The sequence below is a fragment of the Octopus bimaculoides genome, chromosome 3 (assembly GCF_001194135.2).
Source record: "Octopus bimaculoides isolate UCB-OBI-ISO-001 chromosome 3, ASM119413v2, whole genome shotgun sequence".
Lineage (NCBI taxonomy): Eukaryota > Metazoa > Mollusca > Cephalopoda > Octopoda > Octopodidae > Octopus > Octopus bimaculoides.
In genome coordinates this window covers 118,385,438-118,406,778 of record NC_068983.1, presented here as the reverse complement: position 1 = coordinate 118,406,778, position 21,341 = coordinate 118,385,438, and the positions used below count along the sequence as shown (strand labels likewise).

General features: G+C 38.4%; 1 protein-coding gene across 5 annotated transcripts in view; it reads right to left on the bottom strand.

Moving 5' to 3' along the window:
- Positions 1-21,341, bottom strand: part of LOC106868417 (tubulin monoglycylase TTLL3) — a 110,671-nt gene that overhangs the window by 60,752 nt on the left and 28,578 nt on the right. For all 5 annotated transcript variants that reach the window (XM_052966486.1, XM_052966487.1, XM_052966485.1 and 2 more), the window contains exons 3-4: positions 10,730-10,882; positions 7,044-7,180 (exon numbers count right to left, since the gene is read on the bottom strand). In XM_052966486.1, coding sequence (XP_052822446.1) covers positions 7,044-7,180; positions 10,730-10,882 — 290 coding nt within the window. The remainder of the gene's footprint in view (positions 1-7,043; positions 7,181-10,729; positions 10,883-21,341) is intronic.

The following is a 21,341-nucleotide window of genomic DNA, read 5'->3' as shown; positions in this document are numbered from 1 at the left end:
ATATATATGTAGGCGCAGGAGTGGCTGTGTGGTAAGTAGCTTGCTTACCAATCACATGGTTCAGGGTTCATTCCCACTGCGTGGCACCTTGGGCAAGTGTCTTCTACTATAGCCTCGGGCCGACCAAAGCCTTGTGAGTGGATTTGGTAGACAGAAACTGAAAGAAGCCTGTCATATATATGTATGTTTATATGTTTGTGTATCTGTGCCTGTACCCCAACATCGTTTGACAACCGATGGTGGTGTGTTTACGTCCCCGTAACTTGGCGGTTCGGCAAAAGAGACCGATAAAATAAGTACTAGGCATCCAGGGGGTCGATTTGCTCAACTAAAAGGCGGTGCTCCAGCATGGCCACAGTCAAATGACTGAAACAAGAAAAAAAAAAAAAAATCGAAATCGAATTAAATTCGACGACTGGCACCCATGCCAACGTCGTCTCCTTCATTGGACACGAAACTCAGCTTGCGAAGACCTGTTGGGGCAAGCGAAAGCGAAATCGTGATGACACCTGTGCCAAGCATCGCCTTTCTGGCACTTGTGCCCGCGGCATGTGCAAGGACTTTCGAGCGAGATCGTTGCCAGTGCCCCTGGACTGGCTCTTGTGCAGGTGGCACGTAAAATACACCAGTACCGCCTGACTGGCCTTCATGCCGGTGGCACGTAAAAGCACCCACTACACTCTCTGAGTGGTTGGCGTTAGGAAGGGCATCCAGCTGTAGAAACTCTGCCAAATCAGATTGGAGCCTGGCGTAGCCATCTGTTTCGCCAGTCCTCCGTCAAATCATCCAATCCATGCTTGCATGGAAAGCAGACGTTAAACAACGATGATATATATATATTCGCATATTGAACTGTAATAGTTTGTTGTGGTGATGATGTTGATTAGAGCATTAAGGTGGTGGTGGTTCACGTAAGTAGTGAAGAACAAACAGCTAACAATTTAATTTTTAGCTAAAATTTAAAGAAAAAAAAGCATTATATGGTTTACTGTATGTGCCTTAGTGCAAGTAATTGTTACAAATGACAAACATCTTCACCGCTGCCATCATTATTTATCATTAACATCTCTTATCTTCCCTTCTTTTTTCTCTCCCTCTTATGAATTACTTTCCCAAGCATGATAGAAAAGGTAAGTAGGAATGTGCTACTATATTAATATACAGATATAGGTGCAGGCATAGTTGTGTGGTAAGAAGTTTGCTTCCCAACCACATGGTTCAGGGTTCAATCTCACTGTGTGGCACCTTGGGCAAATGTCTGTTACTATAGCCTTGAACTGACCAAAACCTTGTGAGAAGATTTGGGAGATGGAAACTGATAAAAGCCTGTCATAAAGATGCATATATATAAATGTGTGTGCATCTTTGTGTCTGTGTTTGTCTCCCACCACTGCTTGATAATTGGTGCTGGTATGTTTATGTCGCATAACTTAGTGGTTCAGCAAAAGAGACTGATAGAATAAGTACCAGGCTGTTAAAAATATTAGTCCTGAGCTCGATACATTAAACTAAAAATTCTTTAAGGTGGTGCCCCAGCCTAACCACAGTCTAATGACTGAGATAAGTAAAGGATAAAGGATACATATGTAGGTATTCCTAATGGACAATTGGATGCAAGCCACTGATCAGTCCTGTCACTGGAACAGGCTGCCAAACTTATGTGAATAAAGTAGAAACCATGAAGCAATATCAAGGGTCGGAAAGTGAGCTAAGATTTACTTAACCAAGATAAAAACAAGATTACTAGTGTTCTGTGCCTTTAGAATAAGCAGCATGAAATAATTCCAAATAGCAGGATAATGTATTCATATTGAGCAAGTGTCTCCTACAATAGCCTTGGGCTAACCAAAGCCTTGTGAGTGAATTTGGTAGACAGAAACTGAAAGAAGCCCGTCATATATATGTATAGTCTTTTACTTGTTTCAGTCATTTGACTACAGCCATGCTGGAGTACTGCCTTAAAGGGTTATTTAGTTGAAGAAATCAACCCCAGGACTTATTCTTTCTAAACCTTGTACTTTTTCTATCGGTCACTTTTGCCAAACTGCTACATTGTCAAGCAGGCAGAATAAGTACCAGGCTGAAAAAAATTACTGGGGTCGATTCATTCGACTAAAAATTCAAGGCGTTGCCCCAGTATTGCTGCAGTCTAATGATGGAAACAGATAAAAGATAAAAGAGATAATTACAAAGAATTATATTCAAAATAAAACTGATAAATCAGTGAATCTGAAAAGAAAGAGATATAGAAGTCTCTTCTGAACAAAGAATATGAATAGAATTATGAGGGTCAGCCTCAAGAGGAATCAACAGAGAGGTAATCTGTAGATATATATACAAGACAAATTAATGAAACGAGAGGTGCACTTCTATTAGGGACAGCTGCTGAGGTGTAGAAATCATTAGATTATATTAGGATTCCATAATTGCCTAAATGTTTAGGTAATGCTCTTAATAAATCCTGTGGTGAACTTAGGGTAAAATACTTCCACTACATTAGAAACATGTGTTTATACTTTAAACCTATTAACTAAAATGCTTCGAATATTTATTACTTAATCTCTTAGCTCTAAGCATTCATTTTAACCCATACATTGTAATTATGCTTCAATGTTATCTTGCTTCTCTTTGACACAAAGTATTGACCCCATTCATTAACTTATGTAGCAGTACAGCTGGTACTCGTGGATAGAGTAACCAAAAGAGTCTCAATGTGATGGCTCAAATTGTTAGAAATAGAAGCCATATACCCCTCAAATTATACCTTAGTACTTAAAAAAAGAATACACTAGATGAAGTAGTCTATGATATTACTATTCACCAAAATAAGACAAGGTGGTCTTGGATATTTAGACAAAGATCCTCACAGGAGGATGATTATAGGTCTACTCAATCAGAGCCTATTTGGAGACAACAACAAGAGTAAGGAAACAAGAAGACTTGGCTGTTGGGTCAAGTTAGTACAGAATCGTGCTAAAGACAAAGTTGGGTTCCATAAGAGTTGCTTTGAGTATGTACCAGGTCAAGGATCTTTCCATATTTCCATACTTCTAGTCATTTATCTGCAAGAAAAATTTTCAACTAAGAACAATGAATTCTGCTTTGAAGGTCCTAGATTCTGTAGTCTGATGCAAACTGGAAAAGATGGTTGTAAATGGATGGTACTGTTCAGACCATTTATAAGCAACATCAGGAAATAGCAGTGATTTCAGTTAAGAATCTAGTCTACAAATAGTGCTTACTATGGTTCTATTCTTAATACTATTTATGAAAGAGTGCTGAAAAGTTCCTGGCTTTGGGTAAAAGAAAATACAGGAGAATCAGTTAAGTTAATTATGATTTTATTCAACATATTCCTCTCTTAGATTCACATACTTATTATAGTAGTCCTTTAGTTTTTCTATGCCCTGTAAAAAGAACTTGGAAGTTTGGGCCTCTGACCAGGCCTCTGTAGCATCAATCACTTCTGAATCAGAGTAAAATTTTGTTCCTTGAGATGTTTCTTCAATTGTGGAAAGAGGTGATAGTTAGAGGGAGCCAAGTCAGGAGAGTAAGGTCGGTGGTCTACCAACTTGAAGCCAAAGTTGCATATTTTCCATAGAGTTTCATGTGCTGTGTGTGCTGGTGCATTGTCCTGCAAAAACAGGACACCATGGCTCAACTTTCCATGGTGTCTCTGCTTCAAAGCTTCATGCAGTTCATCCAACAGAGACATGTAGTATTCTGCATTGATGGTCCGACCCATTGGCAGGTATTTTATGAGGAATACTCCATCTTTGTCCCAGAACACTGAAGCCATAATCTTTCCAGCTGACTTCTGGGTCCAAAACTTCATGGGATACAGTGAACCGCAGTGGCACTACTCCACTGATTGCTGCTTGGTCTGGGGATCAAGTTTCATCCATAGTGACTAAGCCTCTCCCACTGCAAATCAGTCCAAAATCGCCTTTGATGTTATTACTCTGATGTGCTTCTCATCTATGTTCAGATATTTCGGCACCCATTTTGCAGAAAACTTTCTCATGACCAGAATGTTGTGGATGATGTGGCCAACTCTTTTTCAGGAATTCCTCAGTCTCAGCTATGACTCTATCAGAAATCATGATATACACAGCATTGGCTTTATCCTCTGTTCTCACAGAAGTTGGTCATCCTGACCAGGGTTCATCTTTGACATCGAAATGACTAGTCTGAAACCTTGACACCCCGATTTTCACTGTGAAGTAAGATGGGCAGCCATTTTTCAAGAATTTCTTCATCGTGTTATGGATTTTGCCACTCCTTTGCCTTGCACAAAGAAGAACTTCATGACTGCTCATGCTTCAATTGTACCAAAATCCACTTTTGGAGTTGCCATCATGCGTTAAATCTGCGAAAAAAAGAAAGATATATTGTATGCCATCGTGATTTTTTTGCATATCTTCTAAAGAGTTGTCTTATCTCCCTGTAAAGGTAACAGCTCTATCCTTTCACAATACCCTTAAAAGCAGTAACTTTTCAGCACCCCCTCGTACTAAATTATAGCTTTCAAGATTAGATGTTAGTGGAATTTTTATATGCTTCTGAGTTGTTTCTCATAATAGAATATAAGATTTGATATCAGCAAAACTGTTTTAGAATGGAAAAACCTAAATGTAAACATGGCAAAACATGGTACTGGTTATTTGTGAGAAAGTACAAACACCAAGTGTTAACTAAGAAGTAAACTGGCACAATATGTAAGAAGTGGGTTGGTTGAAATTCAGTAGAAACAATTACTGATGAAAAAAAAAAATTATAGTGAATTTATGGTAGGTTGACAGGAAACAGCATCCTAGGTACAAGACAGCCATATAATGAAATCCATGTACTACTCAGATAGACAATTCAAATAATACTTTCCACAATCTAAGTGACATGATTTGTGATGTAAGCAGTTGTGGTGAAAGTATCATAGACTGAGTAAGAATATAGATGAGGTTGAGGGAGATATTGCCTATTTTCAAGTTACTCTTTCTAAGCAAAGACAAATTGATGCCTGAATAACATGAACAATACTATTTAGCAGTGAGACATGGGTTCTGAATAGGAAACATCAGGAATGAACTAAATTGGGTAAAAGACAGAGTTAAACTGAACTTGATATGTAAATGTCTTTCTCATTGAGCAAAATGACCAACTTCAAAGTGAATGGTTGAGAAAATAGAAACCAGAACAAAATATTCATTGATAAGTGTCAGATGCCCTTGTCATGTAACTGGTACTTGTGCCAGTGGCACATAAAAAGCACCCATTACACTCCTGGAGTGGTTAGTGTTAGGAAGGGCATCCAGCCATAGAGCCATGCCAAATGAGATTGGAACCTGGTGCAGCTCTATAACTCACCAGTTTCAGTCAAACCATCTAACCCATGCCAGCATGGAAAGCAGATGCTAAATGATGATGATGAAAATTAGTCTAAATAGATTAGAGAACATGTTAGATTTTGCTGCACATTCTGCGTACAGTAGTTTGTCTGATGACAACAAAGCTACACAAAATACCAATATTTTTAAGCAAAAGCTAGGATAGTTTATTGATAATGAATCAAGAATGCAGTGTAAAGTCAAAATTTGTTGATCTCACCTTGATGTTGATGATTTTCCCTGACTGTGTGCCATCCTTACACTGGGAACTGTAATGCACATTCTTCTGTTATTAATTTCTTATCGTTTAGGTTGAACCTTATTACTTCTACCCAGGTGTCAAATAAGGTAAGATTTAGGTTATTTATTATCTTTGATCTTTTACTTGTTTTTGTCATTAAACAGTGGCCATGTTGGGGTACCGCTTTAAAGAATTCTTAGCCAAATGAATTGCATGACAGTGGCACTTGTTTTACAATTATCATGTGTAGTCAAGGCAAGGAGACAATAGCATGCACATGCACACACACACACATGCACACACACACACACACACACACATGCACACACAGTGTGTATGTGTGTGTGTGTGTATGTGTATGTATATATATTGTGTATATATATATATATTTATATATATATATATATATATATATATATATATATATATATATATATATATTTATATATATATATATATAATGGGCTTCTTTCAGTTTCCATCTACCAAATACAGTCACAAAGATTTGGTCAGTCTGGGGCTATAGTAGAAGACACTTACCCAAAGTACCAAAACCATGTGGCTGGGAAGCAAACTTCTTACCACACAGCCATGTCCATGCCTATAGATCCAGCTTGTACATAGATAAATAGATATTAATAATTCCCTGTTTACTCATAAGTATATAGTCAATGTGGAGGCACATGATCTAGTGGTTAGAGCAGCAGATTCGCAGTCGAGGGATCGCAGGTTTGAATCTCAGACTGGGCGATGTGTGTGTTTATGAGCGAAACACCTAAGCTCCACACAGCTCTGACAGAAAGTAATGGTGAACTTCTGCTGACTCTTTTGCCACAACTTTCTCTCACTCTTTCCTCCTGCATCTAGCAGCTCACCTGTGAAAGACAGGCATCCCGTCCAGGTGGGGAACCTATACGCCAATGAAACCGGGAAAGCAGCCCTTATGAGCCAAGCATGGCTCGAGAAGAAACAAACAACATATAGTCAACTCATCTTTGACATCTCTTCTAATATAAATTTATTTGTTTAATAAGAAATCAAAGCAGAAGTATGTATATGCAAAAAATGAAAAGTTGGTTATACAGGAAGAGGTCCAGTTACTTCTAAGAAGAATGAATATATATTGGTTTCAAATTTTGGTACAAGGCCAGCAATTTCAAGGGAGGGGTTAAGTCAATTACATCGACCCCAGTACTCAACTGGTATTTATTTTATCAACCCTGAAATGATGAAAGGCAAAGTTGATCATGGTAGAATTTGAACTCAGAATGTAAAGACAGACAAAATGCTGCTAAGCATTTTGCCCAGCATGCTGACGAACACCATTCTGCCAGATCACCACCTTAGAATGAATATAGATTATCTCAGAAATGTAGAATATTTTACATATAAAAGTTTTAAAAATTGTAAAATATAACCTTTATAGCATTTTCTGTTCTTTCACGAGCAAGCTGTAGCTTGTATGCATTGAAAGTAGGAACTATTTTTGATATCTTGTGCACATTAACAGCAGGTAAAAGTTTATCATCTGAAGAATGTTGAGGGCTTTTGATAGCTGCAAAAAAAAAAAAATCAATAATTTTTGTATTTTAGCTAAAACAGTAATTTAAGTATAATAATATTTATTCAAATTTAAATAACATTTAAAGGTTTAGTGATGTGGATTCTTAAATTATTATTTTGTATCAAATGTATTTTTTTATATTTATATATTTGTTTTGAAAGATTCTCAATGTGAAAATGTGTGCTGAAATAGATATTGGTATACTTGGGGATGGTCATCTATTGCCAACTAAACACATGCACTATTTACATGATCTTCACTTTAGTTTTATTATTGTTATTATTATTTTTAATTTATTTGTTCATCAAGGTTCTTTTGTCACACATTTCTGTGATATCTTCAGTGACTCCCTATCCTTTGTCTCCTCTTGCCCAGCCTTGTAAACTAAAACGAATAAAACTAATAAACTAAAAAAATACTAATATCAACCAGCAATGTCCAGTTGTGAAACAGTGCAAAGAAAGAAAACCTACCTGAACTTTTTCCTGCAAATACTTTCGTAGTGTCCACTAGATGAGAGCAAGATGAATATCTAATAGGCAAGGTTTGGTACAGTTAGTCAATACAACGATGACTTCTGTGACATACATGAAAGCTATGAATATAATTCAAGAAATGAGGAGAGTGTAAGGCTCCTGGAGTTGTGATGCAAATAATCTAACAATTTGCAACTCTCTTATAGTATTTAGCCAACAACCTTACCACCTACCAAACAGGTGACCACACAAGTCAGAATTATTCTTACTAGGAAATAGAACAGAAGGGTTATTGCAATACCACAGCCTTTCCTGATGAAGAATACTCAATATAATATAGATGAGTGGCTAGTGACTTCAGAGTTAGGTAGACACAAAAACAAGACAGTATGGAGAAGAAAGATTTGAAAGCCAAAAGATTCCACACTTAGGAATGGGTTTAGAAAAATTCAAATTGATGCATATGACTCTAGGGAGAAAGATTTAGATAGATGCAGCATAGATGACAACTGGGAATTTCTACAAAATAACCTGCTTATAGATAGAGATCAGACATATGACTGGGGCAAAGTCCTAGCCAAACAGAAGACGATGTGGAGGTGGAATGATACCACTGATAGAGCAATAAAGACTAAGAGAAAGGCTTAAAAAGCCTAGAAGGATGATAGTAGTAGAGAACATTACTAAATGGCTAGAGGGGCTGCTAAGTGACAGATATCCTTGCTAAGGGTGAAGTAGAAAGGAAGTTACTTGTGTATGTCATGCATCATGAGAATCAAACAAGCATTCAGGGTTGCAAGACAGTGAGTGAGAGAGAATCAAGATGCCATTAACAAGAAGTATATTTGAAAGGATGAAGACATATTTGCTATTAATATGAAAGAGAAGAAAGTAGTATGAAAGTCTTATTATGATAGAATACTGAACAGGGAGAATGCATGGAATAAAGAGGCTCTACCTCAAATTGACCCTGCACGGGGGCAGCTATTCAAGTTGACAGCAGCATGGTAAATATGTGATTAAGGACATGAGAAGTAAAGCTGCAGTTACATCAGGGATAGTTGCAGATATGTTCAAAGTATCTGGAGAGGTAGGATACATGATTACCACCTAGTTAGTTAATCAAGTTATACTGGAAGGTGTTGTATCCAATGACTAGCATAGGAGTATCACTGTAAGCTGCTACAAAGACAAAGGAAATGCCTTAGAGCTAGGAAATTATAGAGGTATCAAACTACAGGATCAGGTTATGAAGGTCAGAGAGAGACACACAGAGAGAGACAGACAGACACACACACAGACAGACATAGAGAGAGACAAACACACAGAGGCAGGCACACAGAGAAGCAGACTGAGAGAGACAAACAGACACAGCGAAAGACAGACAGACAGACATAAAGAGAGAGACAAACAGACAGACACAGCGAGAGAGACAGACAGGCAAACAGAGAGACACAGAGAGAGACAGACAGATGGACACAGAGAGATAGAGACAGACACAGAAAGAGAGAGGGAAGAGAATGAAATTATTTTGAAATAATTTAATCACACTTTTAATGAATAAATAAAAAAAGGTGCATGAAAGCATTACTATGAGAGGCTAAACAAAAGATGCAACTAGACAAAGTGTTAATTCACATTGGATCCACAAGAAACAGTTGTGGGGTGCTAGCTGTATTGATGACAAAATGGATAGTGCGTAAAGTAAGTAAGGCTACAAAAAGAAGAAAAACTGCAGGGCCTTCAAAGATGGTTGCTGCAAGATGATTATTATATTAGCCAGTCATTAATCTAATGAGATTGTGTAAGGCATTATCCCTGATGGCCAGTTAATACAAGAGTTATAGCAGGTGTGCATTAGACTGAAAGAAATTGCAAGGGGAAAGTTTCAAACTGAAGGACTAAGTTATGAAGGTGATAAAGTCATAAACTAATAGGTAATGAAAGTGGAGAGGATAAGATGCAACAACCACTGGTGTCCAGACATAGAATACAGATATGTCAATATGCTGGTTTCAAATTTTGGGACAAAACTAGCAAGTCCAGGGGATGGGGGTAAATCAATTATATTGACCCCAGTGATCAAATAGTACTTATTTTATTGAACCCAAAAGGATGAAAGACAAAGTCGACCTTAGCAGCATTTGAACACAGAATGTAAAGATGGAGGAAATGACGCTAAGCATTTTGCCAGCATGCTCATGATTCTGCTTCTTTGCTGCCTTGACTTGCCATTTTTGAATAAGCTTGAAGGAAAGAGCAATTTCTTCAAAAGTATACTATTTTTTTCTTTTTAGCCTACTGAGATCTCGATATTTTTTCCAGAATTCTGTATGGTAATCTCTTTTATTCTTTTTATATAAGGCTAGAATGTTTCCATTATATTTTAGATTACCTGTATCTGTAGGTCCTGTCTCCAAAAAGATGAAACCTGAAGTAAGATCCATCTGGGAATAGAATGTAAAAAGGGATTGAAACTGGTTTCCTTGAACATTTCCTAACCCAGGAAGAATGTTGGTTTCATGACTTTGAGCCAGAGATAAACAGACAATCCATGCAGTGGAAACACTGCTTTTCATCTGCTCCAAAGCCAAGGTCATTTCATCTGCAGGGAAAGTGATGGCTTCAATTTTTGGGAGATGCAAAAGGCATTGTGCTTATTAACTATCTTTAAAAGGGCCACACCATCAACAAAGAGTCCTATGCCAACTCGGTGAAGCAGTTACATAAGGCTATCAAGACCAAATACCCAGGTAAAATGATGAAAAGGGTCTTGTTTCATCAGGACAATGCTCTAATACATGTCCTTCATTTGAAAGGAATTAGACAAAACACTACAGGATGGAATTCCTGAATATAATGCAATCATAATAGGTATAGGGAAATTTCTGGTGAATGAACTAACTGGAAACCATACATAACCAGAAAATATGTAATGATGCAGTATAGTGGTTTTGCCCAATGCCTACCAGAAATCATTCGAGTGACTTATGAAGTCTAATTATATTTGCAGTTGCTTGATAAGCTGGCAATAAGAGTAAATTCAATTGTCAAATATCATTACCATTCTTGTCTTTATCATTTTTGCTATTCTTTGGTTTTGGAACTTTTTTATGTGCATGTTCAATTGATCCTTTCAGTTTTATTTGATCCAGACTTGCTGGATGTTTCCACAGTTTGAAGGGAATTCGGGTATAGGATTTAATCATATTATATTCTGGAAAAAAATACAATAGAATAAAATTAGATAGTTTGTCAAAGAGCTTTATCATATAAAATGATTCTCAAGTCTATAATTTTAGGTATCTTAGCAATAGGTAATGTTTACATTAGAGAAAGATTCAGTGAACATCAATATAAAGCAATATGATTACAATGTCATCATAATCATTTAATGTCCAGTCTCCATGCTTGCATGGGTTGGGCAGTTTGACATGGAGCTGCTCAGACTCCAACTGTCTGTTGTGGCATAGTTTCTATGACTGGATGCCCTTCCTAATACCAACCACTTAACAGTGTGCTGGATACTTTTTACACATCACTGGCATGGTTGCTAGTTACATAGCGCTCGTATCATCATCATCATCATCATCATCATCGTTTAACGTCTGCTTTCTATGCTAGCATGGGTTGGACGATTTGACTGAGGACTGGTGAACCAGATGGCTACACCAGGCTCCAATCTGATTTGGCAGAGTTTCTACAGCTGGATGCCCTTCATAACGCCAACCACTCCAAGAGTGTAGTGGGTGCTTTTACGTGCCACTGACATGAAGGCCAGTCAGGAGGTACTGGCAACGGCCATGCTCGAAATGGTATATTTTATGTGCCACCTGCACAGGAGCCAGTCCAGCGCTACTGGCACAAGTGCCAGGAAGGCGACGTTGGTAACGGTCACGCTCAAATGGTGCTATTTACGTGCCACCGGCACGAAAGCCAGACAGCTGGTGCTCTGGCAACGATCATGCTCGGACGGTGCTCTTAGTGATTTACTGGTACAGGTGCCATCACAATTTCGCTTGGTATGGGTGTGTTAATGCAGCACCAGCACAGATGCTTTTTAAATGGCACCTGCTCCTAAAAGACAAACCTGTATGTGTGGAAGACAGCAATTCTACTTAGCTGACACATCTTATTAAGTACAGTAAATCACTACATCTCCTGGTCCCTTGTCACTTTCAAATATTATTAGTATGTAGTCACTATTTGCCACTGTAACCCCATTATATTGGTTTCAAATTTTGGCACTAGGCCAGCAATTTGGGGGAGGGGATAAGTCAATTACATCAATCCTAGTACAGTTCTATATTTAAGAGATGAGGAATTATGTACATTATTTACATTATTTACATTTGACAGATATTTGTCCTCATCTTGTTTGTTGTTAAAACGTTTCAGCTGATATACTCTCCAGCCTTCATCAGGTGTCTTGGGAAAATTTTGAATCTCGGTTCTCATTCCTAAGGTATTTATCGATATTATTATTATTATTCAAGTCACTGCTTGGAATCGAACTCGGAATCTTGGGGTTAAGAGCGTGGGCTACTAACCCCAAGATTCCGAGTTTGATTCCAAGCAGTGACCTGAACAACAACAACAACAGCAACAGCAGCAACAACAACAACAACATCGAAAATACCTTAGGAATGAGAACCTAGGTTCGAAATTTCCCCAAGACACCTGGTGAAGGCTGGAGGGTATATCAGCCGAAACGTTAGCAACAAACAAGATGAGGACAAATATCTGTCAAATATGAATAATGTATCAATCCTAGTACTGAACTGGTACTTATTTCATCAACCCCAAAAGAATGAAAGGCAAAGTCAACCTTGGCAGAATTTGAACTTAGAACACAAAGACAGACAATATACTGCTAAGCATTTTGCCCAACCTGCTAATCCTTTGTAATCTGGGTGATAATCCAGGGTAATTCAAGTTGTTTGTGTGTGTGTTAGTTTGATGCATGTATGTGTATAAATGTGGAGGTGCAATGGCCCAGTGGTTAGGGCAGTGGACTCGCGGTCATAGGATCGCAGTTTCAATTCCCAGACCGGGCGTTGTGAGTGTTTATTGAGCGAAAACACCTAAAGCTCCACGAGGCTCCGGCAGGGGATGGTGGCGAACCCTGCTGTACTCTTCCACCATAATTTTCTCTCACTCTTACTTCCTGTTTCTGTTGTGACAAGGTCAGCCTTGTCACACTGTGTCACGCTTAATATCCCCGAGAACAACGTTAAGGGTACACGTGTCTGTGGAGTGCTCAGCCACATGCATGTTAATTTCACGAGCAGGCTGTTCCGTTGATCGGATCAACTGGAACCCTCAACGTCGTAAGTGACGGAGTACCAACAACAACAACATGTGCATAAATGCATGCAAGTATTGTAACATTGGTTAATGAGAGTGGAGCATGTTGATGTGTATGTGTGAGTTTTTTGTTAATTGGGTAATATGAAAGTGTGCATAATGAAAGAACAGTGGTAGTTCTGGTAACAATAGAAAAGGGATGTGAGACCAGCAAGTGGATCCATTTTAGTGTCCATAAGAGATGGGTGTAGCAGTCACTGAATTTTGTAGCCTAAGTCAAGCAGTGTATGTTTTTGTAGCCATTGATCTTGGCTGCGTACAACCACTAACTAGCAGGCACACCATCTAAATATAGCCAAAGTTTGTCAAAGAAAAGGTGCCAAAGAAAAAAGATCATTGAGATTTCAATTTACTCTTCACCAAAAAATGCTTATTTAGAACAACTGGGATTATAATGTTAGTTAGAATCTTGGATTCAGTTGGTTTTACAAGGGTGGACTGAAAAGTTCATAAGCTGACTAAGAAAGAGTGATGCTAGAGCTGTGAAATCTTGCATGCATTAACTTCAACTCTTCTTAATAACTGCATCATTTCTTTCAGGGTAAACTGACATTTCACTGTTCAAAAAAGATTTCAAATGTAACTAGTAGTGATTTCTCGTGAAAAATGGACAAAATTTCACATCACAATGTTATCAAGTACCTGTAAAAAAAGGATTTAGCCCCCAATGATATTCATGCTGACATGGTTACTACATTAAGGGATAACACTCCAGCTTTATTAACTGTGCAAAAGTGGGCAGCTAAATTTAGAAGGGGAACAGAGAACCTTGAAGATGACCCAGGGTTTGAATGTCCTGCAATTGCCACTAATGAGGAAAATAGCGACCGTGTTCACCACATACTAATGGATGACAGGCGATTGATTATAAATCAAATAATCAATTCTATTAGCATATCTTGTAAGAGAGTAGAGAATATTCTGTATAATGAACTTGCAATCACGAAGGTTTCTACTTGGTGTGGGCCACGTCTTCTGACACCTGATCAAAAGCACACCAGGTTGATATCACAGGAAAATCTGACATTGTTTGAGGCAGATCTAGCTGGTTTCCTTAAACATTTTCTAACCCATAATGTGTGTTGAGTTCATCACTTTCAGCCAGAGACAAACAGACAATCCTTGCAGTGGAAACACTGCTCCTCACCTACTCCAAGGCCAAGGTATTTTCATCAGCAGGGAAGGTGTTGGCCTCAATTTTTTGGGATGCACAAGGCATTTTCATTATTGAGTATCTTCAAAAGGGCCACACCATCAATGGAGAGTACTATGCCAACTCACTAAGGTAGTTACAAAAGGCTATCAAGACCAAATGTCCAGGAAAACTGATGAAAAGAGTTTTGTTCCATCAGAACAGTGCTCCAGCTCACAAGTCCTTGCTTTCAATGGCTGCTGTGCATGAATGTGGCTTTGAACTAGTTGATCACCCTGACTATCATCTGATCCCCAACATGAAAAGACAATTAGCTAGGAACCAGTATATGTAAGTGAAGGGAAGAAAATATGTAAAAGGGTACCAATTAGTGTGCATGTGTGTGTGTGCATATGTAAAGAGTATTTGAATATGCGCTTATGTGTGTGTGCATGTGTCAAAGACAGATGATGGTAGGTGAATAAGAGTGGGTAAGGAGTAATTGTCAGTTGGTGTATGTGTGTGTGTGTGTAATGCTGTATGTGCTGGTCTATGTCTATGAGCTGGTGTATGGCCATGTGATGGAGTGTGCCAGTGTGCTGGTGCATGTATGTGTGTACACCAAAAAGACAAGATGGTAGGTAAAAATATGTGTGTATATGCATGCATAAGTGAAAGTTGTGAATGTGTAGGGGATAGATGATCAAAGGGAAGAGTATGTGAAAGCCTTGTTAATGTGTAGAAGTAAGTGCAGAAGTGGAGAGGAGTGAGGTGTAAGTAGTGGGTAGAAATGCAGGGTGAAAGGGAAAAGGGGAGTAGAGATCAGGAAGTGGAAGCTGGAAAAAAATAGAGGGATGAATTCATACAATAAAAAGGTATTTGTGTTTTCAGAAAGATGACCTCTTGTTCTCTCAGGAAGCAAGTGGCAGGAAATCTGATGCTGGAGGCCCAACCAAAGACTGAGAGATACTGAGAAGAGTGATCAGCTGATTAAAAGCATTGAAAGACAGACAATTCATTGCCAAGTTTTGAGTTAAGCAGGTTTGTAACCTAAGCAGCCTCTTCATCCACAGCTTTTCCTTCTCCAAACTCCAACCCACTCCTAGATTCTTCCCCTATGCTCATCCCTGCAGCCACACCTCCTCTTACATTTCCAACACCACTACCTTCATCAAATCCAATCATTGCACTTCCTACATCAAGGATTCTTCCCAATACACATCTATCAACCTCATATACACACTATGTCTCTTTTGCAATTTGTACTACATTAGATTGTTTATCAATTTCTTTGGATTTTCTTCTCTGATCGCATTGTTTAAGTGAGGGGGCAGCCACATCATTCTACCATTTTCTGTCATCATCTGGCTAATAGGTGCCTCTCATGAAGTTTACGTTCAGAAACATTCAGACCAAACTCATGATAGGATTACAATTATTGTTAGTGTGCTTTCACAGTACTCTAATAACCACTACACTTCTTTAAATGCCAAATAACAACAGTAAATCTGCTGGATAATTTTCCCTCCTCTTTTCTAAAAGCTATAGATTTTGATTCAACCTAGAACCTACACATCCTCTCTTATTAACACACAAAATACACATACTGTTCCTCTCTGAATAGCAAATTTTCTACCCTTAGGCAAATCATCACTGCTTTTCAGATTACACTTTATACTCAAACTTCACTCTGAAAGGTAGTGTCTGCACATCTTTTTTAAATCTTGCACCCAGTCACCTGGATATCATCAACAAAGGTTTCCAGTTACTCTTGCTCAGTCTCCACCTTCTACTTATCTAAATACATCTGTTTTCTCTACTACCCTCCAACTCTTTGACCATATCCCTTCCTGCATCAAGGATATTTTTCTCATTTTACTCCCCCATCAAATCATCATCCTCAGTGACTAACACTCACCACTCTTCTTGGCTCTCACACTTACACTGATGCTGCCAGTACAGAAACCGGACCTTTTGAAATCCTCAACTCTACACAAATTAGTTTTATCTCTTAGATTCATCCTTGGCTTACACAAAGACACTCTAAGCATCCTTGATCTTTTTCTCACTTCCAAAATTCATCACTATTTCTGCATCTATCAGTTGTTCAACTACTGGCTTATCTCAGTGATCCACCACACACCCATATACAATACATCCCCAACCCTATGACTCTTCAAATCAGCTGACTAGTTGGAATTATGCCCATTCTCTGTTATCTCTGCGGTATGTGATCCAACCTTCACCACCTGAAACTATCCTTTTAGGAATGTCTTTCCACATTTCACATACCACAACTCAAAGCTCCAAACCCTTCAAGTGGTTCACTCAGCTCTATGCAGCCAGTCCTTCCAATTTCTTATCAAAAATGGTCTTTACCAATTCTGTCAAATCCTTCTCTCCACTCCTCAAAATTATGGTTCTATAAACAGGGTTCTTGTAGAGAATCCAACCACATTTGCTGTCCACTTTGCACCTAACTCTCTCTCTCTCTCTCTCTCTCTCCACACAAACAATAAATTTCTTCCAAAATCCTTCTCTGTTCCATTAGATTCACCATGTGTCAAGTACTAGAGCATCTCTAGTCGTTTCAAACAACAAAGCCATTTGCACTTCCTATTACTCTCAAGCAATACACCTCAAAGATAACCACTGTTCTTTCCAAATTCTTTGTTCCAAATATATTTGTTCCCTTTTTGTCTCTCTCTCTCTCTCTCTAAACCTACCCTTATGTTTGAAAAGCATTCCAATATTTGGGGCAAAATAAGATAAAAGCCTCATCATCATATTTTACCACTAGAAATTGATATCATGTCAAGGGTTTGAGTAGATGAATATTTAATACAAAGATTAGAAATAGCAATAGGATTAATGCCACAAATATATTTATAACATTAGCAAGATTGTACAACATTAACTTAAATATAATTAGCATATGAATATAATTGTGTATATACATATACACCTCCACAACAGACAGTCACTTCAAAATACATACATCAATGTACAGATACAATATAAGCTACAGACTAACAGACATGCATGTTATCACACAAGCATTCATACATACATACACCAAAAATCTTGAGTCATATACTTAATCTCTTGATTGATTTAATGCCACCATCTGGTTGATGAAAGTATTCAGGCCAGTCTACAATCTAAGAATAACTTCCTCCCTTCCATCCACCAGTCTCAGACACCCTGAAAAGAGTCATGGGCTTGCATTTCTTTCTATGACTAAGCCATAATTTTGTTTTTAATACAATTAATAGAACAAATATTTAATTCAGTCAACAGCGAATGAAAAATGAGCTTCACTTTGCTGGATCTTTTCAACATCTCTACTTTGCTGGATATTTTCATTATCTCAGCAGCTATATCTGATGGTCTGGCAGCTTTCTATGAATTCATATTCTTAAAGGTCATTTTCAATGTCTATTTCAAAAGTTGGTCTCTCTTTTGGGTCTACTTGGAATAGATCCTCTTCTTCCTATATATTTTTTTATATTCAGCAACTTCTTGTAATAACATTTCAAGGACTTTTTCTTCTCGGCATCAATGAAACTAATTACACCACTGTCATTTCAAACACATTTTTCACTTTCAATATTTTGATTCACTTGGCACACTTTATTGCAGTCTAGAATACTTTATGCTTCTGATCTTCAGTACTAATTGATTCCATAGAGATGAAAAGCAAAGTGACCCTAATAATGATTAATTGTTCTGACATCAACCCAACAGAGACTGCACCTACTTCTACAATACAAACTTCCTATTTAAAGTGATCTACAGAGTGAGTGGAAAGTAACTAGGCATTAGAAATTGTTTATAGAATTTTTAGTATTACTGCAGTCATAATGAAAACATTTTTTAAACAGACAACACTAATGGGGAGTTCTTAGTCTTATTTCTTGTTTTCTAGATCACTGGTCGCTTAACTGTTCAGCTGCGAGCTAAGATAGCAGCACTTTATGAAGTGAGGAATCCTATTGTTTTGGTTCAGAGATGTGGTGTACATGGAAAAGGTAAGCATGCAACACTACGTCCGGAGATAATAAAAAGTTGTCATGCAAATTACATGATCACAGGCTCTGTGAACAATGCCAGAAGTGGCTGTCCAACCATATCCCAATCAATGGAGAACGTGGCAACAGTGCAGGAAACGTTTAGTCACAGCCCACAAAAATCAACACATCAAGCAGCTCGTGAAAGTGAACTAACAAGACACAAAATGTACAGTGTTGCATAAAGAATTGAATTTTTGTCTGTAGAAACCCCATTATGTGCAGGAGTTAAAACCTGAAGACTGTAACCACAGAAGTCCAAAATTCCAAGAAGCCCAGATCTCATTCCATGTGACTTTTACTTGTGGGGTTACACAAAAGAGGAGGCATACAAGACAAAACCTCACACACTGGAGGACTTGGAGACATGGATTCAGGAGGTTCTCAATGATATCCCAGACAACGTCCTTCAGAAAGTTATTCATTCCACCCCTACCAGTTTGAGGAAACTGGCTGATGCCACTGGTGCTTACATTGAAATATGAAGATTTACTGTCATTTTCCAATGTAATAAAGAACACGTGTCATTTATTTCAATAAATTTGTAAAAGGAAAATGGATTTTATTATCAGTTTTTAATACCTACTTACTTTTCACCCACCCTGTAAATTAAAACCTTCCACCACAATTTCACATTAATTTATGTTCCAAACACCAACTGAACCCTTTTGTAACCATATTATTGTTGAGATGCTCTGTGTTTCTTTCAATTAATTTTAAATATAACAAAAGAATTTCTAAGGTCATGAGCCAATATACTCACTCTTATTATTATAGTATAGATTACTGTGTCTAGTGGTAATACAAACTGATTATTTTTAATCTCTACTCAATCTCCCATCTGTGGTATGTGCATATTAGAGGCAAGGAAGATTTTTTGTATGTTCTTTCTTTTAACTGTGTCCAGCAGCTATCTCGAGTGTTTTGTTTTTCACATGATCCATGCCTTCAAGGCACTTTACACTCGGAACTCTCTCCGACACCTTGGGTAGGGCATTTGGGCGGCATCTTTAAAGCCCTAAGATGCTGCCCAAATGCCCTACACCTTCTAAGGCTTCTGGCAGTGAACCTAAGCACCAGAAAAAGGTTATGATGCTCCATGAGAAGGTACAACTGCTGGATATGCTCCGGGAAGGTAAAAGTTATGCTGCAGTAGGTAACTATTATGTCGTCAACAAAAGCACCATACGCTATATAAAGAAGAGTGAGGTGGCAGCTAGGACTACCATAGCAATAAGTTTCAATGAACATGCTAAACTTCATCAGGATGGAATCTACCTTGGCATTGTGGATCAGTGACTGCAAGAAGAAAAACATTCCTTTGAGCAGTAACATGATCCACAAGAAAGTGCGGAAATTATACCAGCAGTTTGACAGAGGAGACGGAGCAGAAGGCACTGAAGAACTACAACCAAGACAATTGACAGCACCCAAGCACAAAGATTTTCAAACCAGCAAGGGATGGCTTGACTGTTTCCAGAAACGGTTTAAAATAAAGTGTTTCCCTGCATGGAAAGACAACATCTGGCAACAAAGAAGCCACCAAGAAGTACCTCAAGACCTTCAGGCAGATCATTGAGGACAAGGGATACAAGCCAGAACAGGTCTTCAGTATGGATGAGACTGGCTTCTTCTGGAAGAAGATGCTTTCCAGAATGTACATCATGAAGGACGAAGCCAGAACCCCAGGATTTAAGGCCCAGAAGGACAAAGTGACGCTAATTATGTGTGGCAATGCTGCTGACTTCATGATGAAACCAGGACTTATCTACAAGTCCACGAACCCAATGACCTTCAAAAATAAGACTAAAAACTTTCTGCCTATCCACTGGATGCACAACCCCAAGACCTGGATTAAAAAAGTCTAATTTTGAACTGGTTCCATCAATGCTTCATCTCTCAAGCCAAGGAATATCTCCAAAATGTATGCATGGAATTCAAGGTGTTACTTGTGATGGATAATGCTGGAGGTCACTCTTTGGATTTGAATCATGAGGGTATCCAAGTCGAGTTCCTCCCTGCCAACACCGCCTCCCTCAACCAGCTTATAGATCAAGGCATGATCATTGCCTTCAAGGCACTTTACACTCGGAACTTTCTCCGCCACCATGTGGACGCAATGGATTCAGACAAGAATTTCAAGTAAAGGTGTACTGGCCTAACTTCACGATCACAACATGCCTGTCAGTCATCCACGCTGCTCTTAAAGACATAAAAAAAAAACTTACATCGCATTCTGGAAGAAGGTATGGCCAGAGTGTGTCCAAGACTATGAGGGCTTCTCACCTGAAGATATTCAGTACAAGGCTGCCAACAATGCAGTGGTGAAGGTTTTGACACCATCAGGTGAGATGAGGTCAACAACCTCATCGATGCCCATTCTGAAAACCTGACAGATGAAGATTTGCTGGAATTAACGAAGTCTGCCAACGAAGAAGGAGAGGAAGTGCCAGATCCAGAGGAGGATGAGGTGAGCCTGGCAATCGAACGTCTGTCCAACCTTTTAAGGACAGCAAAGGAATTGCAAGGGAAGGTGAAAGCATGGAATCCCTATATCTCCATTTTAAAAGTGCCATCAATGCTGCCATACAGACATATAAAACTCTCCTCACCACCATGAAGAAACGACAGCAACTTCTCATCACAATGTTCCTCAAGCCCACCAAGATACGGCACGAAGATACGGCATCCCCTAAAACACTTGAAGAGGCATCACCTGAAGAAGTTTAAATCTTCTCTGCTGTGCAGCAGTCATTACCTTCATTATTTTCATCATCATCATCTTAAATCAATATCATTCATTATTGGTAAGTAACTGTGCATTTTACTTTATTTTCTATTAAATTATTATTAAATATTATATAAACACATATATTTTATATATACATACATATATCATCATCATCGTTTAACGTCCGCTTTCCATGCTAGCATGGGTTGGACGATTTGACTGAGGACTGGTGAAACCGGATGGCAACACCAGGCTCCAGTCTAATTTGGCAGAGTTTCTAAAGCTGGATGCCCTTCCTAACGCCAACCACTCAGAGAGTATATATGTATATATAAATATATATATATGTACATATATATATATATATATGTATATA